At 40.6% G+C, this 20,068-nt stretch overlaps 1 protein-coding gene across 1 annotated transcript in view; it reads right to left on the bottom strand.

The window, feature by feature from the left end:
• tln1 (talin 1) overlaps window positions 1-20,068 on the bottom strand; it is a 102,130-nt gene that overhangs the window by 33,493 nt on the left and 48,569 nt on the right. Inside the window, exons 19-32 of the mRNA XM_047372148.1 lie at window positions 13,921-14,088; window positions 11,643-11,937; window positions 7,616-7,782; window positions 7,396-7,524; window positions 7,143-7,256; window positions 6,264-6,377; window positions 4,910-5,044; window positions 4,650-4,778; window positions 4,387-4,489; window positions 3,830-4,038; window positions 3,313-3,432; window positions 1,063-1,260; window positions 360-499; window positions 182-275 (exon numbers count right to left, since the gene is read on the bottom strand). Of these exons, the coding sequence (XP_047228104.1) occupies window positions 182-275; window positions 360-499; window positions 1,063-1,260; window positions 3,313-3,432; window positions 3,830-4,038; window positions 4,387-4,489; window positions 4,650-4,778; window positions 4,910-5,044; window positions 6,264-6,377; window positions 7,143-7,256; window positions 7,396-7,524; window positions 7,616-7,782; window positions 11,643-11,937; window positions 13,921-14,088 (2,115 nt within the window). The remainder of the gene's footprint in view (window positions 1-181; window positions 276-359; window positions 500-1,062; window positions 1,261-3,312; window positions 3,433-3,829; window positions 4,039-4,386; window positions 4,490-4,649; window positions 4,779-4,909; window positions 5,045-6,263; window positions 6,378-7,142; window positions 7,257-7,395; window positions 7,525-7,615; window positions 7,783-11,642; window positions 11,938-13,920; window positions 14,089-20,068) is intronic.

The raw sequence follows: 20,068 nt of genomic DNA, 5'->3' as shown, positions 1-20,068 counted from the left end.
ACATGACTCACAAAGCTCAAATATAATCCCATTTCTGATCTCATGATCGCCTAACTGAAAATTATAATTTGAAAAGTAAAGTGAAAACCAGACCTAATGCTCCCCACTTTGCGTAAATGAGACCCATGAGATGGCCGATCTAGCAAATGTAATAGGTGGACAAATGTGTTATAGCTGTTACCTCCAGCTCTCTGAGAGCATTGTCACACTCCTTCTGACCTGGAGCCTGCTGAGTGCACATTGTGATGAGCTGGTTGATGCTGTCTGTAACTGCTCTGAAAGCACAAACACTCACACATGTTTAGAACAGACCAGTTTCAGAGAGGTCACAATCTTAGGGGGGAAGAAGGTTTTTTTACCGAGCTGCTGCTGCTAGCTGGTTCTTCAGGTTGGGGGAGCTGGGATCAGTGGACAGAGCCTTAGCTGCAAGCAGGAGCTTGCTTGATGACATGGAGATTGTTTTCAGGTTGGACACCACCTGTATCTGATCCTCTTTGGACTACAGGAGACAAGGAAGACTGGAGGTTTGAATTCAGTTAAAGGATTCATTGTGAAGATAACTAAATAACTGTACACTGTAGTGCACACAAGTCTCAATTTCTTCATTTCTGGGATATTTCAGCCTTTTTTCATCATGTTTTCTTCACAGATTCCCTTTAACTAAGGTCATTTCTGATGATACTTTGGTCACCAGAAAATGCATTAAGCAATAAGTGGGTTAAAAGTAATACTCTATCAAGACATCATTCCTGGGTTATACATTTCAGCTACTATTTATCTGTGGTAGACAAACTTTATTAGGCCTGACACTTCTTGTTTTGCACACCAAAGATGATGCTAGAATCTTGGCTGAAATTTGTTCTTTTTTTTTACATTTGACTGGCTAGCTTTCCTTTGATTTCATTAAGATATTTTAATTCCATAATTATAACATTTTTTATAATAGCTCTTTGATATCTCCTGGTTGGTGATCAAATAATCTTTCTGCTACTGAATGTATCAGTTGTCTGTAAAGCATGACTTAACCAACATCACTGCTGTGAAAGTCTCAAAGAATCCTACCTTGGAGGTTCCAGCCATGTCAACACCGGCCCCCAGGAAGTTGCTGAAGTCTTGTCCAAACTTGCTGGTAGCCCTGGCCAGGTCCTGGGTCGTCCCTCTGGATGCCTGAACCACCTCATTGGCTGACTGGTTAAGGCCAGCTGCTACCTCATTCAGCTGAGCCTGAATTTCTTGGAAACTTCGTCCACTGGAAGGGAACTGCAGCATTAAAAAGAGAATAACAATGTTGAATAGGACAAAGGGAACTGGAAAAAAAATAAAACATGTTTTCTTCCTAAGCAACAATGTACAAGTTAGAAAGAGGTTTTCACCTTAAATGTAAAGAAAAACAAGAGGGTGTCCATTCTTTACTCTGGTCACAAAACAATTTCAACTAATCTGAGAACTCCCTCAGGTTTTATAGGTAGAATAGATTCATTCATTGACATTACTGAAAATGATAAATCTGAAATGATTTAACATATCATAATTGTTACGTTAATGTCAAATTTTGATAATGACCCCCGTGAAAAACGTCTAGTATACAGTAACTGATTTAACTGATAAGAGTAATAAGTATCATAGACCCCCGTTCATACTCATCTTTTGCCATGTTTCCAAAAGTACAGGTCCTTCTCAAAATATTAGCATATTGTGATAAAGTTCATTATTTTCTATAATGTCATGATGAAAATTTAACATTCATATATTTTAGATTCATTGCACACTAACTGAAATATTTCAGGTCTTTTATTGTCTTAATACGGATGATTGTGGCATACAGCTCATGAAAACCCAAAATTCCTATCTCACAAAATTAGCATATTTCATCCGACCAATAAAAGAAAAGTGTTTTTAATACAAAAAACGTCAACCTTCAAATAATCATGTACAGTTATGCACTCAATACTTGGTCGGGAATCCTTTTGCAGAAATGACTGCTTCAATGCGGCGTGGCATGGAGGCAATCAGCCTGTGGCACTGCTGAGGTCTTATGGAGGCCCAGGATGCTTCGATAGCGGCCTTTAGCTCATCCAGAGTGTTGGGTCTTGAGTCTCTCAACGTTCTCTTCACAATATCCCACAGATTCTCTATGGGGTTCAGGTCAGGAGAGTTGGCAGGCCAATTGAGCACAGTGATACCATGGTCAGTAAACCATTTACCAGTGGTTTTGGCACTGTGAGCAGGTGCCAGGTCGTGCTGAAAAATGAAATCTTCATCTCCATAAAGCTTTTCAGCAGATGGAAGCATGAAGTGCTCCAAAATCTCCTGATAGCTAGCTGCATTGACCCTGCCCTTGATAAAACACAGTGGACCAACACCAGCAGCTGACACGGCACCCCAGACCATCACTGACTGTGGGTACTTGACACTGGACTTCTGGCATTTTGGCATTTCCTTCTCCCCAGTCTTCCTCCAGACTCTGGCACCTTGATTTCTGAATGACATGCAGAATTTTCTTTCATCCGAAAAAAGTACTTTGGACCACTGAGCAACAGTCCAGTGCTGCTTCTCTGTAGCCCAGGTCTGGGGAATGCGGCACCTGTAGCCCATTTCCTGCACACACCTGTGCACGGTGGCTCTGGATGTTTCTACTCCAGACTCAGTCCACTGCTTCCGCAGGTCCCCCAAGGTCTGGAATCGGCCCTTCTCCACAATCTTCCTCAGGGTCCGGTCACCTCTTCTCGTTGTGCAGCGTTTTCTGCCACACTTTTTCCTTCCCACAGACTTCCCACTGAGGTGCCTTGATACAGCACTCTGGGAACAGCCTATTCGTTCAGAAATGTCTTTCTGTGTCTTACCCTCTTGCTTGAGGGTGTCAATAGTGGCCTTCTGGACAGCAGTCAGGTCGGCAGTCTTAACCATGATTAGGGTTTTGAGTAATGAACCAGGCTGGGAGTTTTAAAGGCCTCAGGAATCTTTTGCAGGTGTTTAGAGTTAACTCGTTGATTCAGATGATTATGTTCATAGCTCGTTTAGAGACCCTTTTAATGATATGCTAATTTTGTGAGATAGGAATTTTGGGTTTTCATGAGCTGTATGCCAAAATCATCCGTATTAAGACAATAAAAGACCTGAAATATTTCAGTTAGTGTGCAATGAATCTAAAATATATGAATGTTAAATTTTCATCATGACATTATGGAAAATAATGAACTTTATCACAATATGCTAATATTTTGAGAAGGACCTGTATTGATTTACTCTGATTCTAATACTTGTTTTTATTAGAGGTAATGATAATGCTGGATCAATCAGTGTTGTACTAACTGAATCAGCCAGAAGAGATCTGCTGGCTTCGCCCACAGTGCGAATGGCATTGTCCACATCCCTCTGGCCAGGAAGGGAGTTAACACATCTGTTTAGAGCCTGGGACACTGCCTTAGCCACCTGTAGACACATGCACAGATAATCAAACATAGACTATAGTATTCTGATGACAGTCAATCTTACTGAGAGATTTGGAGTCATCTACAAAATGGCTCTCAAATGTTAGACAATAATCCACACAGCATGTTTTGATTTTGTACATGTGCTAATGTGATTCTGACATCGTTAAAAGCTTAGTGCATTGATTTATTTTTATAACTGTCTGTCTATAGAGACTATGAGTGATCTATTATAGAAGACAATCTTTTCATTTTCTGGATTTACACAGTAACAAAATATAAGCTGTTTTTCAGGTAAAAATAATTTTTCAGCCAATTAAGCAAAATTGCCTGCCAGTAATTATGCAGCATGTGCAGTTCTAATGATCTGTTTTTCTATCTGATGCTTTGAGTCTGACCTGAGCCAGCCTCTGTTGGCTCTCTGCGTCTCCTGGCTTAGCAATTGCCCTCTTGGTTTCTTCAATTAGGTTGGCTGATTTATCCATAACATCACCAGCACAGTCCAGCACAGCATTGCGAGTTACTGCGTCATCTGTGGTAGCAGCAACTCCTCTGGCCGCTGAGGCTAAAGACTTCAGTGCCTGGGCTATATCTCTGGCGGACATGCCTGGATGGAATAGGACAAGGAGAGAATCTGAAGTCTGTCTAAAGATGGAAGGTCACACTAAACAGCTGGTGAAGGAGAACGCAAATATAAGAATTAAGCTAAATCAGTAGTTGGGGACTTTCTTTTTTTAAGTATAAACACTTGAATCAAGATTCCCCACTCCAGACCATATCTAAACAAGAGAGACAAATTTCATTTGAACTGATATAGAGAAAATAATATGCAGAGAAATAATGCATACAAATTTTGCTGGAATCCCAATAATTTCTTGTAAAACTACAGAGCATTGCTGTAGTACAAGTTTGGAATTTTTTGTGCTCCTCTGCGAGGTCCATTCATTTTACCCACCTATGTAGTTCTCATCTCCTTGGGTGGCTTCACTCAGGAGCTGGGCAATACCTGAAGTGACAGCCTTGGTGCTGGTACCCAGGTCCTGAGAACACTTCTCAGGCTGAACAACACAAGAAGACACAGCTATATCAACTACCCTACATGAGGGTACTTCACTTTCTACATTTGATACTTCAAACAAAGCTTAATCTTATGATAATTTTCAGTTCACAGATTGTCTGAGCTACATAAACTAATCTGTTTCAGTGTGCGTTTATCACCGTCTCTCCTGGCAGTGGTTTGAGTTTGCCCGCTTGAGCAGAAGCCTTGGCCTCCTGAATGTCCTTCTCCAGATCTCTGACCATGTTCAGAGCATTATCTATCTCCAGCTGACCGCAAGCATCCTGAGCCTGCATCATCATATACAGACAGACAAACATGCTGAATGCCAACACAATCTGCATGAGAAAACCTCCCAACAGTCCATTATCCTGACACACACGGGTGTATGGCAACATGGCTGAAAACCATGACCTTTTACCTTCTGTGAGGCAGTGCGGAGTTCTGCCAGGGCACTGGCCAGATTCTTGGCACATTGGCTGAGCTGCATAGCTGATGCCTGATCGTTGATGGTGGGGACTGTGGCTTTACAGGTTGTTACCATCTTAGCCCCTGGCTGGTGGAATACAGGGAGAGACAAACTGGAAATCAGCTTAGACAAGAAGAAGCAAATGATTTACGGAGATTATCTGAGGATTTCACCAAAGGTGAAACTAGAACCAAGACCACCATATGAATGGAAGTTACTTACACACTGATCAATTCATTATAAAGACTGATAGTACAGGAGAATTTAGTGGAGTTTGACATGTTCAAAAAAGTCGTGATGTTGGTGGACCTTTGGAGAACACCCCCACACTCCCTCCCCTCACCATTTTCAACACTGTGTCTACTGTGGATCCCTTCCGGTTCCGAGGAACCACCCTTTCTCTGGACCTGGGATGGTCCTCACACATAGACACTGTTCATAAGAAGGCCCAGTAGAGACCATACATCCTGTGGCAACTCAAGAAATAAAACTTTCTATGGAAACTTCTGGTCATCTTCTACACTCTTATTTTTCAGTCATTTTTGGCTCATCTATCTCTGTGTGGTTTGGCTCATCTATAAAACCAGACAGGTCCAAACTCCAATGAACAATCAGGTCTGCAGAGAGAACCATTGGGGCAGACCTTCCCTCCATCCATTACTTATACAGAGCTAGGATCAGTAAAAGCTCAAATCTCTGCAGACCCCACACATCCTGGACACAATCTGTTTAGACTTTTACCCTCAGGCTCGTGCTACAGAGCAGTATTTGCAAAGAACAGTGACCACAGAGACAGTTTCTTCCCCCAGGCTGTTACTATGATGAACAGTCAGAGTGCCCAGATCAATAATATGGATATTTGCACAAATTCAACCTTGTCATCCTCTATTTGTAAAAACACTCTATATGTACATATTTAGAAACAAACAACTCTTTACTGCAAACAATTCATTTTATATTTTATTTATATTTAAAATTTCTTCATTGAGAGCAAAGTTGAGTTCCTTGCTTGTGTACACAAACTTGGCGAATAAAAGCTGACTCTCATTCTGAAAACATAAAAGTTTTTCTTGTTTGAGAGTTTGTCGAAGAGGTAGGATATTATCTTCCTTTAGAAGATTAAAAGGAGAGCGGCAGGTAAAAGTAGTAATGGATCATAATAGAGCCGTACTACTACCTGGTCTTTTCTGCTCCTTGGTAAATAATCATTCAAATACTAAGAATAATAAAAAGCATAAAAAACACAATTTAATTTCATGATAAAAATAAATGAATGACTGAAGGCCAGGTGTAGGGTGATAATCACCTGCAGGAAGTTCTGACTAGCACTGATTAGGGCAAGCTGTGCACTGGGGCTGTCAGGTTGAGACTGGCTGCCTCGGACTCCATGAATCAGCTGAGGGATCTGCTCTGCCGCCACCTAATCTCACACACACACACACACACACACGCACACACAAAAAGTGGATAACCTCTCATAAACCACTACTTCACATAATCACAAAGACGAAAGTCAGTTCAGTATTTTTTCTTCAAAGTTTATTATTTTAGGCATAATACTAATAAGAAACTCTAAAGCTTTGTAGAGCAAGGTAACAGTGAATATATGTGGACTTTAGCATGTACAGACTATGTGCTGTAATACAGAGAGGGTAGATATAGACTCGGATTTATTGCACTAAGTTCTCAGCACAGTGCTATCCTGACCTTGCAGTTTTTTTCTTTTGTTTTTATAGTCTTCTTCACCAGCAACTAGAGTATTTCTATGCAAAACTTAAACAGAGATTGTAATTCGGGTAGCTGACATATAAAAAATATATTAAAGAAATAAAGTTGACTGAAGAATATGCGGAATCTATCAGTAAATCCTACATAGGTCCTGAAGGGGTGAGGCATAAAGATTCTAATATGATGCTTCACAAGCGGAAAGATTTAGTTGCTTATCACATTTGCCTGTCTAATAGCAACAAGGATACTTTAACTCAGCACATGATAGGAGTTTTGCAACAGCAACATCCAGATTTTAGGATTAAACTTAGTTGATTTTCTAGAAAATGTTGTTTACCAAACTGTCTGCTCCTGGGCTGGATTTGTTGGGAGCCTTATCAAAGATCTGGAATGCCTGACTTGTGTCTCTCTTACCGTGTTCTGTGTATACCACTTTTGTCTTTTGTAGAGGGCTCACCTTGCAGCTCTGAACGAGCTGTTGCTGTGCAGCCTGATTCTTGTTGGATGAAGCAGCGTGCTGGGCTGCAGCTATTGTCTGAGTGGCAGCTGCTGCTGCTTGTTTGGCTGCATTCTGGCACAGAAAAGAAAAGAGATTGCAGTCTAATACACATAAAAGGTGTTTGGTTTTTAAATACTGTAATTCTGAACAGCAAAAAGTTATAACCAGGGTAGGATCCTGCCCTTCAGCCTTAAGAGCTTTTTTATTTTACCTCCAGATTGTTGATGAGCCGCTTCTTGATTGCATTCTGGGCGGCAGCGTTCGTGGCCTTTCGCAGACCTTCTGCAGCTTCTCGCAGTTTCTGCTGTTGTTCCTCGCTGTCAGGATTGGCAGCAGCACCCTGGAAAAACATGACAGCACTCATTACACACTCAACTTGCAGACAGATCAGAGTATTTAGATTTAGTTAATAGACAGTGAAGAAGGCAGACCTTAGCAGCCTCCACCATCTTAGCAGTGGCATCAGCCAATAGCTTTGCAGCAGAAAGAAGCTTGCGGGAGTTCTCCAGATCAGACTCTCCTTCTGCATCCATCTTGATGGCATTGACCAGATCAGACGTGGCTTGGGCAAGGATGCGAGCCTGGCGAACCATCTCACCTGTTATTTAAAAGGTGGAAAAGAAATGTTAGAAAAAATGCTCCATTTAGCAGCAAGTAGAAATATCACTGTTTTATAAGCTTTATTTGTTTTACAGGTTTGTTTACAAAAAAAAAAAAAAAAAGCTTTCCTTACTGACTTAGTTTGTTCTTTACTGTAACACTAAAACTAGAGCAGATTAGAGGTTCCACAGCAAAATCTCTTCTGCAGAGAGTGTGTGAAGGTGGAACTAGAGTTTCAAACTTAGACAATCGTTACTGATTACCTTTAAATGTGTGCACATTGTCCTCTTCTCGTATAATGCTTCTACATATACACATACACCAGTGGCGATTGCTCTAAGACTGCAAGGGAAGCTCAGCTTCCCCTGAAATGTCAAAAACATAAGTGATCAAATATATACTGTTGTGTGTACATGTCATTGACTAAATATGCACCACAACGCACTCAACCTTTGTTCAGTATCAGCTTCTTATCACTGGTAACGACGTGGCTTTCCTCTCATTCATTCCCGCAGCTTCACAGTGCTTTAAACAGTGAGTTCAATAGCGAAGCAAAATGCTGGGTTTTGTCCCGCCCATCGGACGCTCAGCATCTCTGGGGGTCTATGGGGCAGTGGGCTGGCCCGGATGCTCAGCTTCTGCATGATGATTGGATGATCTGTCTGAGGCTGAATCCCTTTTTGATTGACAGCAAAATGAGCGAATCTGCGATCTTGAAATTGAGCTTCCCTTCCTTGAAAGACCAGCATCCGCCACTGATTTTTTATATATGTATATATATATATATATATATATATATATATATATATATATATATATGTGCAGCGGAGCCGGGATCCCACCCTAGAGCGGGGCCTGGGGTCGGGACCCGTAGGAGAGCGCCTGGTGGCTGGGTTGCTCCTCAGGAACCCATCTCCTTGAGAAGGGATGGAGTCTTTTGTACTCTGGAGTGGCCCACGGGGAGAGGCGACAAGCTGGGGATGGGTTTGCTTGTTGCCCCCCAGCTCAGCCGTCTCGTGTTGGGGTTTACCCCAGTGGATGAGAGGGTCGTATCCCTGCGCCTTTGGGTTGGGGAGAGGTCTCTGACTATCATTTCAGCCTACAGGCCGAGTGGTAGTGTGGAGTACCCGGCCTTTTTGGCGTCCCCGTCGGTGGTGCTGGATAGTGCCCCTCCCGGGGACTTCATTAATCTGCTGGGGGACTTCAACACCCATGTGGGGAACGACAGTGACACCTGGAGAGGTGTGATCGGAAAGAATGGCCTCTGATCTGAATCCGAGTGGTGTTTCGTTATTGGACTTCTGTGCTAGTCACGGATTGTCCATAATGAACACCATGTTCAAGCATAAGGGTGTCCATCAGTGCACTTGGCACCAGGACACCCTAGGCAGGAGGTCGATGATTGACTTTGTTGTCGTATCATCAGACCTTCGGCTGCATGTTTTGGACACTCGGGTGAAGAGAGGGGCTGAACTGTCCACTGATCAGCACCTGGTGGTGAGTTGGATCTGCTGGAGGAGGAGAAAGCTGGACAGACTTGGCAGGCCCAAGCGCATAGTGAGGGTCTGCTGGGAACGCCTGGCGGAGCCCTCGGCCAGGGATGTATTCAACTCCCACCTCCGGGAGAGCTTTGACCAGATTCCGGGGGATGTTGGAGACATAGAGTCCGAGTGGACCATGTTCTCTGCATCTATTGTCGATGCTGCTGCCCGTAGCTGCGGCCGTAAGGTCCGCGGTGCCTGTCGCGGCGGCAATCCCCGAACCCGGTGGTGGACACCGGCAGTAAGGGACGCTGTCAAGCTGAAGTAGTCCTATTGGCTGTGGTTGGCTTGTGGGACTCCTGAGGCGGCTGACAGGGATCGTGAGGCCGGGCTGTGGCAGAGGCAAAAACCCGGGCCTAGGAGGAGTTCAGCGAGGCCATGGAGAAGGACTACCAGTTGGCCTCGAAGCAATTCTGGCAAACCGTCTGGCGCCTCAGGAGGGGGAAGCACTGCTTTGCCAACACTGGGACACGCTGGAGGGACTATGTCTCTCGGCTGACATGGGAACGCCTTGGGCTCCCCCCAGAGGAGCTGGAGGAGGTGTCTGGGGAAAGGGACGTCTGGGCGTCTCTGCCGAGTCTGCTACGACCCGGTCCCGGATAAAGCGGAAGATGACGAGGAGTACGAGTATATATATATATATGTATATATATACACACACATTTGATTTTCCTGCCAAAGGATCCAGAGCAACTTAAGGAGTAATGGAAGGAATCAACTGTATAAAGTATACTCTAAAGCTCCTCATCATCTATTATTTATCAGGAGAAATGCCATCAGCTGGAACAAACGTGTATTGCCGTTTTATTCACAACTTCCCCACATGTCATTAGGCAGATTTAAATAAATGGTCTGTGGCAATGGAAAAAAACGTACAAGATTCCCTCGTTTTCCTATCCCATGGGTAAAACAAATCCTGAGGCCAAATATCCTGGAGCTTTCAGTGAAAAAGGGGCTAATGATATACTTTCTGTAGGGGCTCTAATTTTAGTTATGCTAGCTGCAGTAACTACACTCATAAACTAAGACAGATAGATATATGAACTCTGATTTAATATATTACTAAAACTCTATTTTATAGCAACTGACTTAGACGGCATAACGTCCCCTTTGCTTCTAATATAAATAGGTAATCATGTCATCATGTTTCCAAAGGTACATAACGAACACCCAATTATACATAGCAGTATGTTAAAAGGAAATGCATTGAGATGAGTCTTATGCCCCTTTTCCACTGGCTTGATTTGGTCCTACTTGACTGCACTCAGCTGATTTGAGAGCATTTCCATTACTGTTCTTTTCGTACCAGTACCTACTTTTTTGGTCCCTGCTCCTGAGAAGGTACGACCGGGGCTGAGTTGGGACTACATGTGGCGTGAACAGACTGCTGTTTACTGATTGGCCATGACACCAGGAGAAATGAGAAGGTTGTCACTGAGGTAGTGCAGGGAATAGACTACAATAACATTAAGGACCACATTTGCTGGAGTAGGTCATACCAAAATAGAATTTTTTTATTTACAAATCCTAAACCATCCCTGAAGGCTGAAAGAAAAAGGAGACTGATCACCCATAAAATCAGTTGTTCAGACGCAAAAACATTTCCCACAAAACAATACCACCACAAAATGATTTGGAAATTTATTGTCAGTCCTTAAGCGAACCAGCGTCTGCAAGAGGAGGGAGCCGGTAGGGAGCAGCTGCCTGTAATCAGTCTGCATGCATGAATCAAACAGGAGGAAGATCTCGCTAAATCCAAGGAGCAAAAATATCTAATATTCAACCTAAAACTAACTTCACTGCAGTCAAAAGTCTGCTGTTTTGCACTTTAATGTCTTTGTCCTTGTTATCGCCATGGATGAGACAAAAACTTCCTCATAAAGCCCAAAATGTTACCTTCTTCAGGCAAACTTTGGAGCTTCACCATCCAAACAGTAGCGTCTCTCCTCTCTGTTTCTCCTGCCACCCTCTCCTTACATCAGAACCCCTGAGCTGTATTTTATAAGTTCTGGCTGGGCTGTGGTCCAGATAATTATACCCGGTGGATCATTTTATACATGAAAAAACGTATACAAGATATTCTTGCATATACAATAATACAAACATTATTAGTATTTAGTTTATTTATGTTTTCGTTTCCTATTTATTTTTTATGGCTTTGTGCAGATTACTTTAATGTGACAGTGTCACATAGTACCATTATTAGCAACACAGCGACTAGACGGCTGGAGGCAGGGCTTCGTCCATCAGTGGGTCAGTGGAAACACAACTGGCACCATACTGTCTTGCTGTCACTAAGGTGGACACTTTCACTCACCAGCATTTCCCATTGCATTAAAGATCTTTTCAGTAACATCCAAAATGCAGTCAGTGGCCTCTCCATGCCGACCAATAGGATGACCTCCATTGGCGTACTGTTTGATGTGCTGCAGGAGCTCATTGAGGGCCTGGGTGACCCCTGTGGCAGCCTGGCCAACCTGTTTCAGGAGGCCCTCTTCATTGGTGGCCATCCGTGAGGCCTCAACGCATCCTTCTACTGACTTGGCCACCAACTTGCTAGCCTCTATCAGCTGCTCCTGGCATACTGGGGAGCTAATGGTTGGAGCCACCACCTTGAGGAAAGACCACATTTTTGGTAAGATAAAATAATAAAATGAGTTTAGGCTCAACTTAAAGACATAACACGAGTTAGACACAAAATTATGCCCACTGTCCTAATATTAAGAACAGTAGGTCCTTCTTCAGAAGCCACAAAAGGAAAGTGGAACCAGAACGTGAACTCAACACCTCACACATTCCTCTCAAACTGTTGTTGAATTATTGTTACTCTGTGGTTTTGAGTAATATAGCACTGTCTTCCCCAGACAGGTCATGAAAAAAGTTAACATCAAGTGTGTATAGCATTGGACATGGGTCAGAGTGTCTCTAAACGGTGAGACACACCCGCTTAGATGGCAATTTAAAAATAATGAAATTATAATAAATCACTTTAACACTTTTTCCACATGTGACATTTATCTAATGCAACTTAACTGAAAAACAGTCAAATATGTCAAATGTCAAAAATTCAAAAAGGTCCTATAATCTGGTTGAAAGTGTGAACACACTTTAACTAGTACTGTCCTAAAGCATCTTTTAATTCATTTTTTTTTGCATTTTTGAGTTCTAACCATTAGTTAATGTATATTAATCAGATAAACCAGAATTTTTCTTAGGTGTCCTTGATTGGTTTTCCTAACCTTTACACATGTACATCCTTTATCTAAAGTCATAGTTAGCAGAGAGGTTATAGAAGGATCAGAAGCATATGACTGTACAAAGGTATCAGTCAGGAGAAGAGTTAAAAATGTCCCACAGCATTATTTATATACAAGGCACAGTGAAGACATTGTGGCTGAAAGCAGCATTAAAGAAACTGAAGGAATTTTCAACCAGTACTGGTTGTGTTCTACATGTGACAATCTGGCATATTCTCTATATGTCTATGCTAAGGAGTAGGGATACAAAGAAGTTCTTTCTCTTCAAAGAAAACATTCAGACCAGGTTATTCCAAAATCTTGTGGAAGAATGATTTGTTCTGATGAAGCCAAACTTGAAGCTTTGGGCAACAATTCCAAATGCAATGCTTGACATAAAAACAACAAGTATTACCAACACAACACCATCTCCACAGCTAAACACAGTGGTAGGAGCATCATGGGTTTGCTAAATATTGATTTTTTTTCTCATTGTTTTAGAGGCAGCAAAAGACTGAGTTGAAGGTTTACCTTTTCACAGAACAATAACCCAACATATGTGTCTGTGCTTCAACACAACAGAATCAAATAATTAGGTCATTAGCAGGACCCTGTAGAACCTGATGACATGCTGAGGAGGCAAATCAGCCATTTGATTCCAAGTGTGTTGAACCAGGAACACATTTAAAAGTTGCAGGATACTAGGATATGATAATTTAGTTTGATAACCCAGGTTTAGAACAAAGAATCATGTATTGTGTTGAAGGCCCATACCTAATTACAATAAAGAATTTGTGTCAAGACTTGAAAACTGATGTTTAGAGACACACATTATTGAATCTGAAGTTATTTTGTAAAAAAAAAAGAAAAAAAAAGGGAGATTTCAGTCCACAGATATTTAAATCTGGTACAGACACACTCCAAAACACTTGCAGCTGTAATTCAGCAATAGTGGTTCTATAACGTATTGACTCAGAGGGGCTATATACATATATATAAGCAGGTCCCTTTTGCAGATTCTATTTGTAAAGAATTTCATTTTCCGTACACCTTTACAAATATGTAACATTGTTTTAGCCCATTACATGAAATGTTAATTAAAGATCTTAAAGTTTGTGGTTGTAACATGACAAAATATGAAAAGGTTAAAAGGCATTGTATTACTGCCAGCCATGTTTATGTACAAAATGTAGAAATATATTTATACAATATTCTACACAATACATTTCTTTGGTTATAATGATCTGCCTAGCTGGTGTGCACTTTAACAGGAACCTCTACATTTTTACAATAACAGTTCTCATCTTTTGGACAGTGAACATTGTAGTAACAGCACACCCCTCAGGTCACAATACTCACCCTGGTGCAGGCGACCAGCTGAGATGTGGACAGAGCACATTGTGTAGCTGCTGCAATAACTCTGTTCTGGTGGGCAGAGTCATCTGTCTTCTGGGCCACATTCTTAGCTTTGAGCACCAGCGCTGCTGCAGCATTAGCCACAGCTTTCGCCAGCTGCATCAACATATCCTGTCAAAAATAAACATCAGTTCAATTAACACTTGTGGGTGACGAAGGGGCAGACACTAATTACATTATGGTGAATTAAAAAGAAACGTTATTGCTTCTAAGATTGCAGAGACTCCATATTTTTAATTTACATGATTAAATGTGAAATCAGAGAGCTCTAATCAATCAGCACCTTAATCAATATTACCCAATAATTGACCTAAATAGTTTGGAAAATCAGCAGTAGGAAGGTCAACCAAGAGAGCCGACAGATATTATTAGAAAGGAGAGACACACACTTCAATGAAATTATAACTATTCTAGACTGCCTGCCTTATAGATATCTAATGGATGCCGCACCATAATATTTCTTAAATGTATGAGCACTTAGTAAATTCTGGTGAGTAGACTTTGTATTGTTCCTCTCTACATTACTGATGGCAATTCCAAGTCACCAATAAAATATAATAAAGAATTTCTGCTGAAGGAGATACTTATATGTACACCTTTTGCAGGTGTTACTCCAAGTGGAAAAACATCTTCATCAATTAAAATGCATCAGAATACTTTCCAATCAGGTTTAGTTTTAGTTGCTACACAGGCCAAGATTGACCGCAACAGGACAGGTTCTTCAAATTCTACAGTAGCAACAGGTTCAGTGAGATGACCCTGAATTCAGTTTAAAGATACACATTTACTGATGACCAATGCTGAGACAGGAGACAGCACACAGCTGTTAAACATCAAGGGAAATTAAGCCCACTACACTTGATCACTAAAGGTAATCGTCAAAAATACATTGATTTTATTAAAAGTAAGTAAACCATGTGACTTATGTCTGCTGGTCATTAGGGACATATTTACTATAAGGTCTGAGAATTATTTTTTAGTGAAAGATGAAAAGTAGACTCCTGATTCTCCAGCCAATTGTGAAATCTTAATGACTCCTGAAATACGAAGCTCCTCTGCTGCTCCTTTACCGTTCCTGAACACCTGTTAGTTGTGATGAACATTAGAGATGTTTTGGGAAGGATTCTATCCAGAACAACGCCAGCTGACAGTAGTCCTTTGGCAGTTTATGAACAGCAGTGTTGGGTTTAAATTGTTTTTTCCTCTTTATGATATTCTGTCTGTCAATTATGTATATGCTATAAAATAACATAGGTGTTGGTGGGTGTCCACTGTCCAATGTCAATGTCTGTGTCAGTTGTTTTGTCCTTGGGCAAGACACTGCACCCGCCTTGCCTACCTCTGATGGTGGTCAGAGGGCTCGGTGGCGCCTGTGTCTGGCAGCCCCACTTCTGTCAGTCTGCCCCAGGGCAGCTGTGGCTACAATGTAGCTCACCACTGTCAGGGTGTGTATGTGTGAATGAAAGGGTGAATGATTGAATGTAGTGTGAAGCACTTTGGGGTCTCTGGGGACTTGATAAAGCGCTGTACAAGTACAGACCATTTACCATTTTACCAGTAACCTCATGGTGTATTAAAGTGTACCTTGTTAATTATATAATGGATATTGAAATATATGTAAAATTATTTCACGAAGTTTATATCGTCAAAACATCTCATTGATCATTTATAATAATGTGTACTGGTTTTATTAAATATTAAGATCAGACTAAAACTCCAGTCACTTCAGCACCGGTCACTTATTGAAATACTAATAAAAAGAACAACAAACTATTACTGTTACTGATTGATGGCTAATAAACACAACGTTTAAAAGTAAGCCTTTTTTCCAGCAAAATCTGTAAAATATTAAATTTTGCAATTAAGAACAAGATCAAACTGACTTTCCAGTAACAGAGTCAGTAGTACCTAACAACCAGTAAGAATCCCGGCTCTCACAGACCTGTTAGTTCTTCTTTAAGAAGTCCTCCTGTTCTCCACTCATTACCTGTATTAACTGCGCCTGTTTGAACTCGTTATCTCTATAAAAGACACCTCTCCACACAGTCAATCAGACAAACTCCAACCTCTCCACAATGGCCAAGACCAGAGAGTTGTGTAAGGACATCAGGGATACAACAGTAGACCTGCACAAGACTGGGATGGTCTACAGGAAAATAGCCAAGCAGTTTGATGAGAAGATAACAACTGTTGGTGCAATAATAAGAAAATGGAAGAAGTTCAAGAAGACGGTCAGTCTCCCTTGGTCTGGGGCTCCATGCAAGATCTCACCTGGTAGGGCGTCAATGATTATGAGGAAGGTGAGGGATCAGCTCAGAAATACACGGCACGACCTAGTCAATACCCTGAAGAGAGCTGGGACCACAGTCTCAAAGAAGACCATTAGTAACACACTACGCCGCCATGGATTAAAATCCTGCAGAGCACGCAAGGTCCCCCTGCTCAAGCCAGCGCATGTCCAGACCCATCTGAATTTTGCCAATTACCATCTGGAAGATCCAGAGGAGGAATGGGAAAAGGTCATGTGATCTGATGAGACAAAAATAGAGCTTTTTGGTCTAAACTCCACTCGCGATTTTTAGAGGAAGAAGAAGGATGAGTACAACCCCAAGATCACCATCCCAACCATGAAACATGGAGGTGGAAACATCATTATTTGGGGATGCTTTTCTGCAAGGGGACAGGACAAATGCATTGTAGTGAGGGGAGGATGGATGGGGCCATGTATCAGGAGATCTTAGCCAACGACCTCCTTCCTTCATTAAGGCCATGAAGATGGGTCCTGGCTGGGTCTCCAGCATGACAACGACCTGAAGCACACAGCCAGGGCAACTAAGGAGTGGCTCTGCAAGAAGCATCTCAAGGTTCTGGAGTGGCCTAGCCAGTCTCCAGACCTGAACCCAATGGAAAATCTTTGGAGGGAGCTGAAAGTCCATATTGCTCAGCGATTGCCCTGAAACCTGAAGGATCTGGAGAAGAACAGTATGGAGGAGTCGTCCAGAATCCCTGCTGCAGTGTGTGGAAACCTGGTCAAGAACTACAGGAAAAGTCTGATATCTGGAATTGCAAACAAATGTTTCTGTAGCAAATATTAAGTTTCATTTTTCTAATGTATCAAATACTGTCATGCAATAAAATGCAAATTAATTACTTAAAAATCACACAATGTGATTTTCTGGATTTTCTTTTTTTTAGATTCCATCACTCAGGGTTGAGGAGCACCTATGATAAAAATGAAAGACTTCCATATGCTTTGCAAGTGATAAAACCTGCAAAATCTGCAGTGTATCAAATGTTCTACCCATTATAACCAGCCATAGCTACTAAGGAACAAAATTAAAATAAGCTAAATTAAATCTTATGTATTTTAATTAACAAAAACTAGGTTAATGACCATGTTAGCTGTAAATTCTGTGAAAACAGCCATCTCTAATTTTATATTTGCTTCAATGGAGGTTTAGATTAAGACTTAATTACATATCAGCATTACAAGTTGTAACCAGAAAAGAAGTAAATTGAGTTTTGATCAAATTTGATCATTTAATAAAACCAATGTACAAAATTAATTTTAATTGTAAATGTTTACAGATGCTATTTAGGAAGTACAAATTAAGGCCTTGATAAAGTTTGAAAACAAAAATATGATTTATTTTCCTTTTGGAGACATTTTAGTATAGATATTCTAGTATACAACTTGGAATACATTATTGAGTTAAAATGGCCATAAAAACCTGTGTAGAAGCTGAGGTGGACAACTTCAGCTGGACACACAAGCATGGGCTACTGATGGTCTTAACCTTTTTTTATGTTCCACAGTTAATGTTTGAGCCATAACAACCAAGTAGACCCCATTTTATCAGCTACATTTCCTTTACTAGGCTTGAGATTCATTAAATCCTTTGTTGCGCTATAAAGAACTTCAAATACGTCCGTTTCATTTATATTTCTTTTATGAGATACATCAACATTAACACAGCCAGCCAGTGATCTTCAACCATCATGCATCTACAATAAACCAATATTCTAATATTAGTTAGAATTATTCCATGGCACAAATGTGTCATATCTATATCCTAAAGCTACTTGGGTAGGCTTCCCATTGGAGGAAACCCTCAACTCCTGCCCTGCAGGAAGCTAATGTTTCCTTGGCTCCGTGAATTGCTTATTGGTATATAAGTGAGTATATTAAAAAGTACTGTGCGAATATACAGTCAGGGCCAACAGATTAAGCAACGACAAATGTTGTGTATTACAAACTTTACAACTTTGTTTTTTGTGGAGACAGTTCCCACTGAATACTGTACATAGTGATCAGTTAATAAGCTCTTTGAAATGAGTTAATATATTATAGATTATATCAAAAACTTATTTTATATAACAAATTCGGATTTTGTACAAAAAGATCAACTAAGTTCCTTTTAGTGTTGTTATATCATCAGTACAGGTGTAGGTGTAAAAAGAGTCCAGCTAAAAACCCTCAGTCAATCTAATTATTAGACTGATGCATTAAAAAGGTACAGATGTGCTTATAATCACTGTGTACTTTTGTTAGTAATGTAATTCTGTGTCACTGTGAAAACTGGGGCCATGACTATATAATAGACAGCTGTGTGTTGAACATTTTACCTGAATCAGATTGGTAGATAATAAATTACCCAAGGAAAAAATATGAAGCTCTATAATGATCATTATTATAATCAATAAATAATTTAGAGTTACAACTACCATACTACAAACTGAAAACTTATCCTGTCTTTATTGCTACTACGCTGTAAAGGCAGAATACTTATTGATTAACCTTAAAGATAAAGTACACTTGATTAACCAAAAGGAGTTGATGTGTTTGTCTTAAGGACACATTAATTACCAGCATCTGAACATTAGAGGGAGTTCTCCATCTGGCACCCCTGAAAGATCCTTTACCCCGAGGCTGTTAAATATATTCATCAAACATCAGAAAGTTTTAGAAGGTGAGTAAATTCTCAGCACGTAAAGGCATTTTTCTTTATAGAACTACGGTAATAAGTCTGGATGTACCTCTCAAATCTAAATGGTAATATTTTTTTTTTCATTCTTTGAAAATAAAAAACATAGCATTAAATATAATATTTTATGAATTAAATGGCATCATACAGATCCACATCTCTGTGATTCATAAGAAAAAATTCCAAAAATATCAACATTTTCTTCTGTTTCAGACAAGAAAGACCTGCATTTGTATTAATAAGAAAAATAGGTAATCCACAAATACAAAACAATTTGGAGCAAATTTGTCTTTAAATTAATTGTAATGACGTCTAATGGTACGGGAAATAAGTATAACACAAGCAGAAAGGGATGTGCAAAGAGGCATAGAAATCCAAGAATTCAGCTGAAATCTGAGTTTTTAGAAAGCATTCCTGCTGCTGTGTACAAGTCAATATCAGATGGTTTAATATTAACTGACGGCATATAAAAAAGTTTCTTATTACCAAAGTTTTGCACAGAGTGGTATGAATCATAAACACAGATAGACTTTAATAAAAAGTCTTACTGTTGCTAAACATACTCATAGCAATAGTTACAGCTACATTTCCAAATGTCTTGATTTTCCAATAAAATCATAATCAGTTTATTGTGACTTGGAAGGAACCTTATTTGACCATAAAATCAGCCAGGAACCCCTTGTAAGATTATGGAAATGGAAGGTACTGTTCCCATGGAAACAATAAGCAATGCTTTCAATAGCAATGGCCTCTATGCACACCCACTGCACAAGACTCCACTCCTGAAGAAAAGCATGTTGAAACTTGTTTAAAGTTTGCTGCAGAGGATTTGGACAAGCCTGTGAAATACTGAGAGACTATAGTCTGGTCAAATGACGCCAAAGCTAAGCTCTTTGGATGTCATTGCTCACATCCTGTTTGGAGGAAGAATGGTTAGGCACATCACCCTGAAAACACCATGCAAAAGGTGAAGCTTGCAGGTGGGAACATCATGATGTGGGTTATACTGCATATGGTACTGACAGATTTCATATAACTGAAGGACGGGTGGGGAGATGTACCAGGACATTCTTGATAAGAATCTGCAGAAAGTAAAACTATTTGAA

The sequence above is a fragment of the Girardinichthys multiradiatus genome, chromosome 8, assembly GCF_021462225.1.
Source record: "Girardinichthys multiradiatus isolate DD_20200921_A chromosome 8, DD_fGirMul_XY1, whole genome shotgun sequence".
NCBI classification, from domain to species: Eukaryota; Metazoa; Chordata; class Actinopteri; order Cyprinodontiformes; family Goodeidae; genus Girardinichthys; species Girardinichthys multiradiatus.
This window is presented reverse-complemented; position numbering and strand designations above follow the sequence as displayed.